This window comes from Cyprinus carpio, chromosome B2 (assembly GCF_018340385.1).
Source record: "Cyprinus carpio isolate SPL01 chromosome B2, ASM1834038v1, whole genome shotgun sequence".
NCBI classification, from domain to species: Eukaryota; Metazoa; Chordata; class Actinopteri; order Cypriniformes; family Cyprinidae; genus Cyprinus; species Cyprinus carpio.
This window is the reverse complement of record NC_056598.1, coordinates 16,136,084-16,153,021: the sequence shown is the minus strand read 5'-3', so window position 1 is coordinate 16,153,021 and position 16,938 is coordinate 16,136,084. Positions and strand designations below refer to the sequence as shown.

Below are 16,938 nucleotides of genomic sequence, written 5' to 3'. Positions count from 1 at the left end.
CGGATTTTATCATAAGAAGTTTGAAATTGTGTCTTTTAAATTTCTCATTATTATTATTATTATTATTATTATTATTATTATTATTATTATTATTATTATCAGTACTACTACTACAGTGTTGGTTCATATTCAGTCATTTGTTATGAACCTAAAATTAAAAGTCTTTTCTGTAGCTAATAAAATCTGGCAGTATTACAGCGGTCGTTCACTCCTCTTTTACTTATCCATTTATCCATTTATTCATTTACAACATATTGTTTTGTTGATGAAATGCAGTTTGTGCTTCCTCACAGCGCCTCTATGCGGGTAGATGCATGTTTCAGTTTCACGTGTGAGTGAATAGAGCGCTGCTCCTCTGTCAATAAGCGGTGAGTATGTTAATATTTATAGAAACCTCATAAAATAATTCAGACAGTTGACTTGAATAGAAGTGTAAACAGAGACCCATCTAGGCGTTTCTCTGTAAATCGCTGACCAGTGTTTTTATAATGATCCCTAAGTGTTAGCCTGCTAGCATACTTGTATTCAATAGCAGCGAGCGAGTTAAACAAACTGTAGGGGGTTTAATTCGAGTATGTAAACACGTATGTGTGTACAGGTTAGACAAGTAACAACGAAGACCGTAAATCATCAGTTTATCTAGAAATTGATATTTAATTTTAAAGAAAGAAGTAGCTAACTAGCTTCGTGTAAGTTGTTATGGTTTCACTTTCCATTCACAAGGCAGCTAACGTTAGCGTAGTAGCTAACATGAATATACTGTAAACACATCGATATTGGTTATTTAAAGGAGGTGACAGCCATGCATATCTACAAAATATTAACAATGACTGCAAATAAACGAGAAAATGACTCCGCATGTTTGACAAGTGACTTAACAGCGTGTTGTTGACTCTTGTTTATGCTTCAAACATAATAAATCAGTAAGCCACCTTGTCTAATGCCGCTTTAAACTTTAACTATAAACCCAACTACAGTGTAATTAGTTTGTTTTCCAATGCTTTGGCTTGAAAAACAATGATGTCAGGTAATTAAGGCCCTGTGTGTTTTAAACCTGAAGCTTTCAAAAACTTTTGCTTTCAGCTATGGCCTCTCTCAGTGATCAGCTGGAGGAGGTGAGGGTGAGCGTGGAAGGCAGTTTGTCTGCTCCAGGTTCTGCCCAGGAGATGAGGGCAGGGGTGGCAGCCATGGCAGACATCCCCCTCCCGCCCTCCAGCAAATATCGCTACATTGCTGCTGAAAGCATGCTGACGGAGAACGGTAGTGGGAATAACAGGAGGGAGGTAAGAGCTGGTATAATGATTCATCTTCCTCAGCAGTCCAAAGAATGTTCATGATTACACAATAGGAAGCAAACGTTTGACCTTTTAATGATTTGACCATTTGCACGTAGTTACGGCATGCAAGGCCATGACCTATGGCTCCATGATTGGGGGGACCAAGGGAGTAGTAACAGATCTTTTTATTAAAAAGAATTAAATATTTGTAGGATTTGAAGGACTGAACAGAATTAAAGAAAACCGTGAAAGTAGAAATAACAGTAAAACTATTGCAAATAATATTTTTAATTTAAAATATGCACACAGTTACACTTAATCATATACTTGATATGCCAAAAATGGCATGGTTGTTGTTTCTTGTCACATTATACAATCACTTTGAGATTGACAAGCACTGTTTAGACCTGCCTAAAATATATCTTTAACATTTTAGTCATTTTTACAACAAATAAAGTGGTACGCAATAGAGTGCAGCAGAGAAGCTGGCCTGACCATATATATTGGGAATGAATGGTTTACACTGACCATGTGAATGACTGACATAAAGCGCATAATAATACATAGCACTGGGTAATCTGTTACATCTGTCTGAGGTGTTTTGTAAGAATTTGTTCTGTTTCCACTCATTTGTATGCACATAAAAGTTAATTTCCAAAAAAAGTTCAAAAGTCCTAGTTCACTTTTACCAACTGTTGTTGTTTCTGGGCTGTAATGTATTCTACTTCAGACTATTCTGTTGTACAATAATATCTTCTGATCCTTTTAGTCCCTTAGCCTGCTGCAGAAACTTTCCACTGCTCTTAACATCTTGGAGAAGTATGGCTCAAATCTTACCAATCCCAACAGGCCGAAGTACTGGCGTACAGTAAAGTACAACAACCCAGTCTTCAGGACCACCGTAGACTCTATTGAGGTGTGTGGTGGATGAGATTGAGGCTTTTTTGTATGAACCATACCAAATATCTGGTTACTATTGTTTATCTTCATCTTTCAGGGTGGCAGAGCAGTACTCGACCTGTACGGCTACACCAATCAGCAGCAAGATGGCTTGAGCTTTCCTGATGATGTTGTCCAGCCGGATGTTGGGAAGGTGGCGTCTGTGACTCTTGAGGTCATGTGCCTCCGTATGGAGCTGGACATGCTAATCAAGGTCTGAGGCTGTAAAATACAAGCAGTCAAGTGTTTTTTTTTTTCTTCACAAAGAACATTCAGCTCACATAGAATCTGTTCCTTTTCTGTAGGGTACCCATCCTCATCCAGAGTTTTTTGAAAGACTTATTCCCTCCCTCACTGTGCAGGTACATTTTTTTTTTTTTTTTTTTTTTTAGCATTCTGCACTCACTTAAATGTGACTGATCATTTATTTGGTTATAAACTAATGACTTGTCCATCCATGCACTTTTTTCAACATCGAAATTGTAGGTTAACATTGATATGTACACTACCATTCAAAAGTTTTTGGTCAGTAAGATTTTTTTTGAAAGAAATTAACACTTTTATTCAGCAAGGGTACATGAATTCGATCAAAAGTGACAAAAGTTTGTAACGTCATAAATGTCTTATGACGTTACAAAAGAAACAAACAACAACAAAAAATCAATAAAAAAGTGTTGCAGTCTCCACATAAAAATCAGCATATTAAAAATAATTTTTGAAGGATCATGATCACATGACTGCTGAAAATTCAGCTTTGCCGTCACATGAATAAATTACATTTTAAAATAAAATAGAAAACAATTATTTTAAATAGTAATGTGTTGTTGTATATTTGATAAATATATGCAGCCTTAGTGAACATAGGAACTTGTGAATGGTAGTGTATTAAGTTAAAAAGTGCTCCTGTCAGATTTGTTAGCTTTGTTACACGTTACTTGAATACTTGTCCATATACAGGATGAGGAAATCAGCACAGATTCAGCTGCCTTCTCTCCTAGTGAAAGACCATGGGAAAAACAAACTCTCTCGCCTGCGTCGACTCCTTCTCAGCCTAAATCTCCATTCAGTCCAGCACTCTCTCTTTCTTCTCTAGTGCCCTCTAAACATACAGGTAAGCATGTCACATTTACCAACCCTGGCTTTCCATTTAAAGAGTATATTTAATTGTGAGTGTCCACTTTTATCATTTCTATTCGATTCCATTAAATTTCTCCGCAGAGAGCTGCACCATATGTGGTATCTTTCCGGTGTCTGCTCACTGTCCCACCTGTACTCAGCGGCTGTGCACAGAATGTGACAGGCTGTATCACTCCCATTCAGGACGTTCCACACACATTAGGATTCCTGTGACTTCTTCAAAAGCCACAAAACGGCTCAGGTTAGCACTGTTATAATTTTAAAGGTTGAGAGATGTATATTTGTGTAGAGGATTTTATTCAACAGATCTGTATGTCTTTATTTTAAGTTTTTTTTTCTTGTTTTTTTTTTTAGCTCATCATTGTCAACATGGCAGTGTTCATACTGCACTACAGTAAATACAATGCAGCAGGTTTTGTGTGAAACCTGTGATCGACCCCGCCTCTCCTCTGCTGCTCCATCTCTACAGGAAGAGCAATCACAGCCCTCTACAATATCTGGTTAGTCTGTACATCCTTTTTTCCTGGTTTACTCTCACTTTTTCCACACTAAATAAGCCGTCAGACCTGTTTGACCTTTTGATATGTCAGGTTGGTAATCGAACATGACAAATAAACATCTAAATGCTGTTTTTTGCCCATCATTTTCTTCACTTAGAGTGGCAATGTAAAAGCTGCACTGTGGTGAATGCAGGCAGCAGCATTCTGTGCGAGGTGTGTGAGCGCCCTCGTCTGGCCACCAGACCTCCTGTCGCACCCTCACGCCCGACCCCCACTGCCGCAGGACTAATGGACAGCCAGGTGCCACAATCCACTACATTCCATATGCAATTTTCTGAAAGATAGTTTTGTTTTTGTTAGATTTTAAAGGTGAAATCTATCATTTCTGTGCCAATACGTCAAATCAAGTGACCTTTATTTGTATTGCGCTATATACAATACAGATTTCAGAGCAGTTTCATAGTAATAAGTAACAGAATCAGTTATCCAAATTCTGCTATAAAGCAGCTCTAAAGAGACAATAGTGTCATTTTCAGCTCTAGTCAGTTCAGTGTTGCTTCAGTTCAATTCAATAAGTGCGTTTCATTAATTATGTTCAAGTTCATTAATTATGAAATGAGTTCAGTTCAGCTGTTAGGAGCTCTACAGAAGGCAGCAGTGTTGTTATTCATCTCAAGTCAGTTCAATGTTGATTCAGTTCAATAACAGTGTTGAGGTTGCAAAATTCATAAATGATGAAATTAATTCTCTTCAGCTAAAAGCTGCCCTACAGAAGACAATAGTGTTATCATCCAGCTCAATTCAGTTCAGTTGTGTTCTCATCCGATAGTGTCAGTGCATTCAAATAGATAATAACTGAATGAAGAATGTTGCAAAAAGTACTGTAAAGACCCCCCCCCCCCCCAATTTCATTCTCCACTGTTTATCAGGAAGTTCAGATGTATAAACTGAAAATGATGAGTCAATGTTATTATGGTGTCCTGAAAAAGATCACAGTTCTTTTTGATGATGCTGGTGGGTGTCACCAAAGTCACTTTAAGACAAGACATGTCACTTGGCGTCCATCTTTGAAACGCCTCTCGGGCATGCAAGTGCAGCTCCTATCTCTTTGAATGGGGAAACATCAAATTCTCCAAAACTGTTTACTAAGCTTGCCATTGAATTTCATATTTAAAATCTCCAAAGAAATCTGACAACAGCTGTGTCATAAATTTTGTTTATTTTGCTCAAATGGCATTATAAAAAGCTTATTTCTCAGGCTAGATCAGCCCGTCCGCATGCGCAGTCCTAGGTGCATGTCTCAGAATGCTGACTGTTTCTATAGCAACCGGGACTTCTAACGGCAGCTGCAACTTGCCTATTAGCGATTGGCTCTTTTGCTCAGAAGGCGGGGCTTCATTCGATAAAGCTGCCATATTGAGCATTGCATTTTTCGCAATTCAAAACTATATGAGTGACACATCTTGGGTATTCTATAGTCTTTGGTGTTACAAATAATCTGCTTAACACTCATTAACTGATGAGAATATTCTGATTTGTCATTGTAAATGAAATGAGTCTCGGATAAGATATGGTTTTATCCTGAATTTAGGTTACTGTTTTGACTTCTCCTATTTTTCTTATTTCATTCAGTGGATGTGCCAGTTTTGTACATACGTCAACCACACACCATCACCTGCATGCGAAATGTGTTGTCTTTCGAGATCAGAGCCTGCTCTATCACCCTCTAAGCCCCTCCCACTCTCACCAGTCAAGGACGTCACACCGCTTCCAGCCCCACCTAAAGTCATTCCTACTGAGGACCCTGATTTGAAAAGGCAAAGATTGATGAGGGAGGAAGGACTTAAACTCATTCAGCTCATTCGTGTAAGTCTGATATTTTGTTGTTGTTGTTGTAGCCTGAGTATTGTCCTCAGAAGTTTACAAGCTTCCTCATTGTCTCTGTCCTTTTCTCAGGAGGGAGAGAAGAAAGGAGTGAGCCCGGAGGAGGTTTACACCAGTATGTGTGTGTCGGGAAACAGTAATGTAATGCCATATGACTGGTTAAAAGCAGAGCTACCTCATGTGCTTGATGAGATCTGTGTGATGGCTGCATCCTGTCAGCAAGAACCCAACGCACAATCGAATTGTTCAGGGGGGAACAATGGCCAGGATGGACAAAAGAGCAATGCTGTGCCCCTGTCCAGAGCAGAAGCCAAACGGGCCTGGCTGGCAGCAGGGGGAGATAATGAGAAGGCCGTCAGGCAGGCTCTCAGAAACCGTAGAGTTAAAGTGAGTCAAGTCTGTCTTTGTGCATCCAGTCATAGTGATACTGATACTGACTGAGCATGTATGGCTTTAATTTTGGGGAATTTCATTTGTGTTTCTAGACCTTTCAGAATAGTCAGTGGTGTAACTTTAAATGCTAACATTAAAATTGAAGGGATGGGTGGGGGGATACAGCTTAATTTGCAGAAACTCCAAGTCAAGTTGTGTTTTAGAATTGTAGATCAGTAGTCTTTTATACTTATAGGTGCATATTTGAATATATATAGGCCTATAAGCAAGTTTTTGTTTATAGTATCAGCTGATATTGATTTTTTTTTTTCTTTTCTTTTTTTCAAGTAAGCATGCTCAGTTGCCTTATATTTACTTAATTGGATTACTTAAACCATCATCAAACACTCGCGTTAAGTTAATCTTTAAAATCACTAATAATTTAATAACATTGTTAAATGCCATTTTTTAAATAATTATTATAATGTTGTGATGCCTAACCTCACTTGTATTTTTTCATATTCACTTAGTTTTTAATATATTTATACAACATAATATATAATTTTAACATTGGCCATAACATGAATATAATTATCAGCTTATCAGTATTGTCCAGAATTTTAATATAGGTGTATTCCTGGTAAATATGACATTTTGTCTGTTTTTGTTTGTTAGGTAAAAGAGCTTGGCTCTCTGGGCTTTAATGATGTGACCCGCAGTGAAGAAGCCCTGCGGCAGAGTGGAGGGGATGTGAGGGGGGCTCTTGTTCTGCTGCAGCGCCCTTTACTGGAGCCATTCCATCAGCGCATGTGGACTGACGAACCAGAGCCCCCCATCGACATCAACCATCCAGATAAACAGGTGACTGGCCTTTTATCGTAATGGAGCTTCACTGAGACACTGCATTGCTTTCTTACCACTAGATGTGTGAAACAGTTTTTACAAAACAACTTAGTCTGTATTATCTTTTGTGTGATATAATGCTGGCCAGCAAAGATGTTCAAAGTGGTCAGAATGTTATGTTATTAAACATGGCTTATTTACTTATTCTTTGTCTGTGTTCAGCATGTTTGCCGTAGGCTGCTGGCAGTGTATGAACTGCCCAGTTGGGGGCGCTGTGAGCTGGTTTTGTCATTGCTGCAGGACCCTACTGCCACATACACACTGGAGGATGTTATTCAGGCCGTGCGTGAATCACCTGACCGGGACTTCATTCGCCGTGTGCTGAATAAGGAATGCCCCATCTGCCTGTCAATTTTTCCCCACAGCAAGGTACTTTGCGTCAGCTCCTTCTCTGTGATTTGCTCCAAATCTTGCACTTTTTACATCAGCATGCCCTTACCTTTAGGCTCATGAACTGTTTACCCAAAAATCATCATCAAGTCATTATTTGTGCACCATTATTTTGTTCCAAACCTGTATGACTTTCTGTACGACACAAAAGAAAATATTTTGGAGAAATTTGGTATCCGTACAGTTTTGGATCCCATTGACTTATATTGTAATACTTGCCCATGAAATGGAAGTCGACAGGAATAATAATGTATGTGTGTGAAAGTACCTTACATTAAGTCAGGACTATTTTTTGGTGTGTCTATCTTAGATGCAGTCTTTGACATCGTGCCAGTGCTCTGTGTGCTGTGGATGTTTCAAGCAGCATTTCACCATAGCGGTGAGGGACAAGCACATCAGAGACATGGTGTGTCCTGTCTGCACAGAGCCTGACATCAATGACCCTGAGCACCTGAACAGCTACTTCTCCACTCTGGACATACAGGTACTGCAAGAGAGAAAAAATAAATAAGGATGGGCAGTGCAATACTGAGCCTTAACACAGCAGCATTATAACTGGGCTTCAAACTACTCACTATGACAAATGAAACGATCTTGTGTGTGTGTGTGTTTGTGACTGACCAGCTCAGGGATTGTCTTGAACTGGACGTGTACGAACTTTTCCACAAGAAGCTGACTGAGCAGGCTCTCATCAAGGACCCAAAGTTCCTGTGGTGCAGCCATGTGAGTGACACTGCCTCCTTGCACACCCTCACTGTTCACTTCTTCTCAGAGATAGCGCTCATGCTCAAACAGCTGTAGTCTCATTCAAGCGCATTTTACAGTGATCTGAAAAGAGGTGCATGATGTGAGTTGTCTTCATGTTTGCATCTCGTGCATCTCTTTCTCTCTCTTCTCATTTTCACAGTGCTCATATGGCTTCATCTATGACGGCGATCAACTCAAGGTCACCTGTATGCAGTGCAGGAAAAGCTTCTGTGCTCAATGCAAAAAAACGGTAAGAAAGCCAGAAACCGATATGTTGGGGAGTATTTAAAAGTACTGAAACAAACAATTCACCTATATTTTTTCATAGAATGACAATAGTCAGAAGCTTCAAAATAGTTTTGCAAATGCAATAACACATTGTTTACCAGCAAATCAAAAACATACTCTCATATGTATGTGCAATGACAAAAAACTGAACAAATACTTAATTGAATTATGGAAGTTAATGTTTTAGTCTTTCTGTCTGCCTCTCTTTGCAGTGGGAGGCGCAGCATATGGGGCTCTCGTGTGAGCAGTTCCAGCTGTGGAAGCGAGAGAATGACCCCGAGTACCAGAAGCAGGGCTTGGCCGGATATCTGCGAGACAATGGGATCAGTGAGTCACCTTTTGATCTGCTCTAGAAGCCTGTCGTACCTGTGCTTTCACTTTCTAATCCACATATACTCATAGCTAACAGTACCACTGCCATCACTGCCCCTGCCCCATTCTGACTGCCAGGATAGATCTGAGCAGAATTAACCTTAAGAAACATGTTGCCTGCTCATACAGTCTGTTTGTTTGTTTTTGTTTTGTTTGGTCCAGTGGTGAAGGAAAACCAAATCAAATATTGATGTTGGGTATATTTCACTTGCAGGCATTTTTATTCTGCCTTGTTCACACCTCATGAGAGAGAGTTACTGATTGCTCAGTAGTTGTTTCTAATGTAGCGTTTCACTTAAGACTTTTTCTCTTCCTCTCTGTTGTTCTGAATCCATCCTTCTGGCTTTCTTTTTATCTGTATATCTGTCATTCTGTCTATACATCAGAAGATAATTTTACTGATTCAGTATGATAAAATATTAAATACAAAGTTCTGTAGATGGCTGGCTATCTATCTATCTATCTATCTATCTATCTATCTATCTATCTATCTATCTATCTATCGATCGTCTGTAACACAGATGGGTATGCGGCATGTGTTAATTGTGACAAATCAAGATATGAAAGGTCAGCAATAAAAAAAAAAGATGGTCTTATAGCCCTATTCAGATTAAGTTCAATACACACCCGTTCTAAGTTTGAATAAGAAGTTAAATGTATACAGTGCCTTGCGAAAGTATTCAACCTAAATGACCCTCAGACTGTGAGAAACAAGATTCTCTCGTCTGATGAAGCTCAATTCCAAGCATCATGTTTGAAGGAAACCAGCCATTGCTCATCACCTGCAGAGTACCATCCCAAAAGTAAAGTGTGCTGGTTGCAGCCTCATGCTGTGGGGCTGTTTTTCAGCGATAGGGACTGAGGGGCTCGTCAGAGTAGAAGAAAAGCTCAGTGCACCAAAATATAGAGAAAGCCTTAAAGAAAACCCAGTCCAGAGCATTCAGAACCTTAGACTGGGCAGAAGGTTGACCTTCCAACAGGACAATGACCCTAAGCACACAGCAAGAGTGGCTTATAGACAACTGTGTGAATATCCCTGAGTTGCCCAGCCAGAGCCTGAGCATGAGCCTAATCAAATATTTTTTGGGAAACCTGAAAATGTGCGTCTGCCCCCATCCAACCTGACAGAGCTTAAGAGGTGAGGTGAAGAATGGCAGATAATTGTCATCATACTCAAAAAGATATGAGGTTGTAAAAGTGCTTTAGTTAAGTACTGAGTTAAGGTATTTTATTTTATTATTTATTATTATAAGTTGTGACAGTTCTTTTTTGCTTTGCCATTATGGTGTATGGAGTGTAGATTAATGTGGAATAAAAAGTAATTTAAGGCAGTTCAACATAAGGCTGCAACATAAAATGTGGTGGTGGGGGGGGGGGGGTGAAGGGGTTTGAATACTTTCGCAAGGCACTATATATTCATAAAATGGATGAATGTAAAAAAAAAAAAAAAAAAAAAATCCTTTGTATCTTTTATATTTCCTGTCATTTATGGGTATCAAGTGGTGCAATAAATAAGCGAATACACACACATCGATCAGTCATAACATTATGACCACTGACAGGTGAAGTGAATTACACTGATTATCTTAACACTGATCTTCATCATGGCACCTGTTAGTGGGTGGGATATATTAGACTGCAAGTGAACATTTTGTCCTTAAAGTTGATGTGTTTAGAAGTAGAAAGAAATGGCCAAGTGTAAGGATTTCAGCGAGTTTGGCAAGGGCCAAATTGTGATGGCTAGACGAGTGGGTCAGAGCATTTCCAAAACTGGGATTTAGGGAACTTGGCTTTTATGTTCCTCATATTTATACTTGTGTGAAACAGGAAGTCATAGCTGGACAGTTTCATGCTCCTAGTCATCCTGGCGTGCTAAAAAATGTAAATATGAATGGGAATATACTTCAGAGATATTTTACTCCTAAGAATTTCTAGGGGTGCCAATATTTGCCGCCAACGTGCATGGTAGAAAAACATTTTTCATCATGAGGTTTTCTCCCCACTTTCAGTTGGTTTACTTCAATGAACCGTTAGAATTTTTGTAGGTTTTTTGAATGAATGATCAGAAAGTTAAATGAAGGGTGCCAATATTAGTGAAGGGCAGTATATATATACTGTATGTATTTGTCTGTTAACGGTTACAGGAAAAATATCGTGATCAATTAGATTTACCTGAATTTCAATGTGATTTGATTGTCATGACAATAGACAAACACAGTCTGTGTGATTCATTATGCAAATTATGTTTCATGCTTTTATCAAATGCAATGTAAACATCCACAGTACAGGGTGAAAAAATGGTCACACATCCCATTCTTTCTGTCATGCAGTGTTTTCTGTCTTGTAGCTTGCCCTAACTGCAGGTTCCAGTATGCTCTGGCCAGGGGCGGCTGTATGCACTTCAGTTGTTCTCAGTGCAGGTATCAGTTCTGCAGTGGATGTAACAACCCCTTCCACACAGTGAGTTCTTGTTGTCTCAGGATTATTTGTGCCTATTTGTAGCTCTATGTGCATGTTATACAGCGCTGTACGTGACTTTGATATTCAGTCTGAAGCCAGCTATGGCTGGGCTATAAGTAGAAGCCTTCTCTGGAGCACTGTTTCTTCCCTCCTTTTTATTCATCCTCTTTCCCTCACACTCTTGCTCACTACTTCTCTGGCAGACGTGTGCAGTGAACCAGTGTACTGTGACAGGTCTGCATGCCCATCACCCCAGAGACTGCCTCTTCTACCTCCGAGACTGGGAGCCTGCCAGGCTTCAGGCCTTACTGCAGGTACACACACACACACACTCGATTTAACACAGGCACACACATTTCCTCCTACACATTCACACGCACAGCACTTGTGTGCCAGGTTTGGTTGTGAAATATCACTTCTCATCTCCACTGTTTTATTTCGGATACTTGTTTGAACGTCATTTTGTCTTCTCAGAAAAAGGGGGTGAACTACAATACTGACACTGCACCAGGAGCACAGACTGGTACGTCTTTATTTGTGAGGCTTATACCTTTGGTTTGTTCTGAAGGCCTGTTCACACAAAGAATGATAACTATATTAGCGTCCATACCAGCGAATGTAAATGTTCTGTTTATTGTCAGCGCATACTGAAGTTGTTTTCTGTCGCTTTAAATGCTTGAGCTTGGGTGGATTCTGATTGGCTGTTAATGTTTTTATCATTCCTCAGCTGGAAAAAATAAATGTTCTGAAGGTGATTCCCATTACCGTTATAGCTGTGGTGTGGACTTCACTATTCTAATAGAATTAAAATGAATATTTTAAACTATTACTGTTTCTAAGGCCGAGGCTATATTTGTACCATGAAATCGTAGTCAAACACACATACAACACCTACTCCTTACAGCTTTATTTCACACTCTGTTCCACTTCTTTTACTGAAAATGTCTTCCTGGAAAACTACCTTTCCCCCAAATGCATCCTTGCTGTGGTGTTTTTGCGTCAGGTGTGTGCGGAGTGATTGAGCAGAAAGATGAAGGGACTCGTCAGACCGATTCGCCATGTGGGGCTCAGACTCAGCCGGGCCAGGCGGGACTCTGCGAGTGAGTGACATCATTGTTACCATTTTGACTGCTCCCTGTACACTCTTAAAAGTAAAGCTTCTTCATTAACCATATCTATGGTTTCATGAAGAACGTTTTAGAGGGGTCGTGAACTGCCTTCGTTTTTATTTATCAAGATTTTACATCAAGAAACATCAGAATTTAGAAGTAATAAGCTATTCTCTGTCCTGTTTTTAACCCTCTCAACTGAACACTCTGTTTGAATAGGCATGGTGGATTGTAGACTTGGACGTAAATGGCCACTGTTATGATTGGCTTATAGTTGTATGTTTGACAGCGTACATTCCTCATAGATGGACGCTGCTGTGATTTAGGTCAAAAACGCATAAATCACTCCATGTACAGGGCCGTGAAAAGGTTTTTGTCAGTATGTTAGTCTTAAGGGTATCTATAAGCCAGTGTGCTCCAAAACAGTGACAAAATTCAGATTTAGAAGAAGCATTCAAAGCTTGCAGTTTGTCACTTCCGCCAAAATGGATACATTTTTATATATATATATAATTTTTTTTTTTTTTTTTTTTTTTTTTTACAGGTTTTAATCTCTAATAAATAAAATTATTTTAAAACTGCATTTTGTATTTACTCGTTATCTTTGTGTAATATTATAGTTAGTTTGATCTGAATCTAAGTGTGACAAATATGCAAAACATGTAAAATAAAAAATAAAAAACACCAAGAAGGGGGCAAAAACCTTTTCACGGCACTGTTTATTAAATGATCAGTAAGAAGAGGCAAGGCAAAAGTGACCACGTATTGAAAAGAGTTACTCACAAAAAGCAATGCAAATACTGTTTTTCCACAACTTGGCACAGCATCTTGTTGTCTTCATAGCCATCTTTATCGTTTGGTTTCTGTGTATACCTGCGCGTTTGCCTCTCTCGTAAACACCACATGCGTGAATTGGTGGGTGGGGTTAAACGGGCAGTGATGTAGAAGCAGGGGTTGATTTTTCTTCTGTGGAGGCGGTGCTTATCCACACTATTACATCATAGAATAAAACATTCCACAAACTGTCATTTTGGCACACTGGCTTCAATAAAAGCTGTTTTTAGACTAACAAAAATTTGAGTTCTGAAACTTTCAGGATGTTTTTATAGTACAATGATCTCTTATACAGCAAAAGATTAAGGGAATCTTGTTTTCTCAGTTCATGACCCCTTTAACATCAATAAACCTTTCCATTCCATAAAAGGTTCTTCATAGTGGAACAAAGTTCTTTAGTTTATTAAAATGTTCTTCACACGAAGAAAAAAAAAAGCGTTCTTTTTGTAACTGAAATTCCATAACAATACACAAAACATGTTGAAGAAAATGCCGCACTTTTAATTTTGCACTTGGTTACATAATTTTTAGCAGTACCATCAACTATATCAATGTGAATCATTTTTAAACCAGTCTATCTTTCTGCCAATAGCTAAGTAAAAAGCTCAAGATACAAATTTTTAGTTAGTATGGTTTTGCAGGATCACTAGTAAATTCTCAATGAGGCTGTAACAGCAGACTAGTGAGTATGAGTTTTCCTGGTCGGCATGAAGACATTTAATGTCTTAGACAACCTCTGTAGTCCTGTTTGGCCACTTGTTAACAACCGCTTTATTTCAAGACACATAACAGCCTAGAAAATCATTAGTGTGGTATTACTGGTGTATTTTATGTTGTAGAATGAAATGTTACAACCTTCAGCTTTTTTAGCTGTTAACCACAGATGTTATTTCAGGCTTTCAACCAAAAACTAATTTAAAAAATAATTCACTGACTTCAGAACGATGGAACCAGCAGTGTAGAAATTATTTTTTAGGGCTCCTTCTTGCAGCACCCTATAACACATAGGCTCTCACAAAGGTTTAAATATTTGGAATATGTCAAAGCTAATATCCAGTATAGATTTTAAATTGCCACATTGTGGTTTACTCAAATTGTTATTCCGTTAAAATTGTGACTGCAGTATGCTCTAGTGTTAAAGGGGTACTCCACCCAAAAATGAAAATTGTCATTAATCACTTACCACCATGTCATTCCAAACCCATAAAAGCTTTGTTCGTCTTCGGAACACAATTTAAGATATTTTGGATGAAAACCTGGAGGCTTGAGACTGTCCCATAGACTGCCAAGTAAATAAGTGTGAAGGTCCATAAAAGGTATGAAAGTCGTCGTCAAAATACTCCATCTGCCATCAGACGTGCAATCTGGGTTATATGAAGCGACAGGAACACTTTTTGTAAGTGAAGAAAACAAAAATAAGGACTTTATTCAACAATTCCTTTGTCAACGGTCTCCTCTGTGTCACTCCATATCACCGTATGCTGTGTATGCTCTTTTGTGTCATCTGCGCCACAAGGATGCTCTGTTTCTACATGTTTTAACTTTGATTTGAAAGAAAACAGCACATCCTTGTGCCATTTTGGGGAGGAATATCCCTTTAAGCAAGATTATAGAAACACTGACAAAAATGCCAAAGTGCAATGACCAAAGAATTCTGTTGACATTAAAAGAAAAAAAAAGGTTAAAATAAAAGCCCTGTGTACTCAAGACAAAATTACCCAAATTACTTTTTAGGAGTAAATAAAAAGGTTTAACACTGTTACTCTGTGTTTCAGGAAGCATTATCGAGAGTACCTGGTCAGTCTCATTAATGGGCATTCTATTGACCCCGCCCCCCTTTACACTCTCGATGAGCTGACTGTGGCCTGCAGGAGATACCGTGTGGAGGTCAGACAGGGGGACGGAGAAGACGAGAGAGCATACTTTGTCAGGCTGCTTAAGGTGGGCTGATACTGTCCTTTCTTCAGTCAATAAGCATGACGACTTTTTTGTACACCTATCAAACTCTTTCTTTGCCTTTCACATCTGCAGAAACTCATGGATGATGTGCCTCTGGGTGACAAGGTCCCTCGCAAGAAGTGAAAACATAATTTATCCTGTACTGACTATTTTAACTGTAGCTCTACTTTATGATATGAGCTGTGAGGTCAACAGAATGTTAAACACAGTGCTTCCCTGTTCTCAATGTGATGTGGTTGCACACATTTGCACAATGCACACACTGGTGTATGTTTTCTTTTTTCTCTAAGGTTTTGTGATTGAAAATTCTTGCTTTTAATCATGTTTTGGTTTTAATCGCCCTCAAATAGCATTATAGCTGTAACTTGATTTAACAAAATAACAAACACGTGGCTATAAATGAAACCACTTATGGTCTCTATGAATGCATATAGACAAGTTTTTCATTAATTCAATTTTAAATTTAAGCACCAAAAGTTTAAAGCACCAGCATTTTAAATGGTTTTATGGGTTAACCTTTCAGTTGATTGTACTTTAAGCTGTTAATTATCAGAGTTTATTTAACCAGAGTTAAATGAGAAACTAAGTCTGCAGAATGATAGGTGTCAAATGACATACAAAGTTATAATAGCATGATGTTTTAAATGTGTATGTAAATATATATAAATGATTAAACATAATTTATAAAATGTTGACTCTAGTGTGTTTCAAAGACAGCAAAATGGTCAATTATCGTTCAAAAGCAGTACAACCACCAGTCATGTTGATGTCACTTGATCAAAGACATGTTCTTTTATTTCTTTTATCATCTAGTCATATCAAGGTTGTCTCTGAGATCAGAGCCCTTAAAACACATTTTTGCTCATCTCTGTATAAGTCTTAAAGCCATTTACAGTGGGGTTGTAGTCAGGGAAACCACTGATCAGATGCTATTTTTAGTCGGAGGACATTTGTGCAGCCAGATATTCCTGAATTTATTAATTTCATTTTTGAAGCGCATGATCGTGGAAGAGCATGGGCTGTTTTAAGCAAAAATTATAGGCACACATAATGAGAAAGTCAATAATATTTTTAAGAGGTCATTATTCTAAGCAATGAGAATTACATGCACTATGAAGTTTTACGATGCTGACTGGTAACATGCAGTAGTGGAAATCATTTTTTTTTTTTTTTTTTTTTTACTTTACACTATTTTTTTCCCATATGCCATATCACTTTACGTATACAATATATAATACTCTACTTAGCTGTTGTTCACCAATGTAGGGTTCTTCAGAAGCACACTTAACTGCTCAGCTGTGAAATATTGAGTTTCCTATCAGGATATAGGATATCCTACCAGCCACTTATCCTGCCCAAATGAGGGCAGTTTGCTGCACGACAAGGTATAAAATGTAACTGATGGAGCAAATGGAACAGTTGCCTTTGTGTGACAACGACTCTTCTGAGTGTTCTTGTATCACACAAAACCTTGATAGCTGCAATCCAAACTGAATTGTAGTTAGTGTGTAGATTGTTTTGTCCTGTTTTTCAGCATATTGATTGGCTCTGTAGAAAGCACTGACATAATAAGAAATGCATGATGGGATATGGTGATAGAGGAAACCCCATGAGGAGCAGAGGACAGACTGACACATGTTCTGAGGTAATTGTCTGTGTGAGGGCACAGCAGTGAAAGAGAGGTCCATATTTATAAAAAAAGAAGCCTTTATATGATTATTTTGAGACACATTTTGGCAACACTTTACAATAAGGTCCAATTAGGTA

General features: G+C 38.6%; 1 protein-coding gene across 2 annotated transcripts; it reads left to right on the top strand.

Annotated features, from left to right (window-relative positions):
* Positions 1-146: 146 nt before the first annotated feature.
* Positions 147-15,860, top strand: LOC109052467 (E3 ubiquitin-protein ligase RNF31-like). Of its 2 annotated transcripts, none has more exons than XM_042718341.1 (23): positions 147-368; positions 1,084-1,283; positions 2,047-2,193; positions 2,275-2,430; positions 2,522-2,578; positions 3,174-3,327; positions 3,435-3,594; positions 3,708-3,853; positions 4,011-4,153; positions 5,486-5,719; positions 5,810-6,124; positions 6,785-6,970; positions 7,175-7,381; positions 7,713-7,886; positions 8,027-8,125; positions 8,310-8,399; positions 8,650-8,764; positions 11,157-11,269; positions 11,473-11,583; positions 11,744-11,792; positions 12,273-12,369; positions 14,988-15,153; positions 15,244-15,860. In XM_042718341.1, the coding sequence occupies exons 2-23, from the start codon at positions 1,086-1,088 to the stop codon at positions 15,292-15,294; spliced, it is 3,168 nt and encodes a 1,055-aa protein (XP_042574275.1). In that variant the 5' UTR covers positions 147-368; positions 1,084-1,085; the 3' UTR covers positions 15,295-15,860. The 2 variants fall into 2 exon arrangements, with proteins under 2 accessions (XP_042574275.1, XP_042574276.1); XM_042718342.1 differs by lacking the exon at positions 147-368 and adding an exon at positions 673-689.
* The last annotated feature ends 1,078 nt before the right edge of the window (positions 15,861-16,938 follow it).

Excerpts from the sequence above, each read along its gene's own strand:
- LOC109052467 (XM_042718341.1), top strand. The coding sequence starts at position 1,086 with ATGGCCTCTCTCAGTGATCAGCTGGAGGAGGTGAGGGTGAGCGTGGAA. Across the intron at positions 2,431-2,521 it reads AGCTGGACATGCTAATCAAG|GGTACCCATCCTCATCCAGA; the intron begins GTCTGAGGCTGT and ends CCTTTTCTGTAG. Across the intron at positions 12,370-14,987 it reads GGCCAGGCGGGACTCTGCGA|GAAGCATTATCGAGAGTACC; the intron begins GTGAGTGACATC and ends TCTGTGTTTCAG.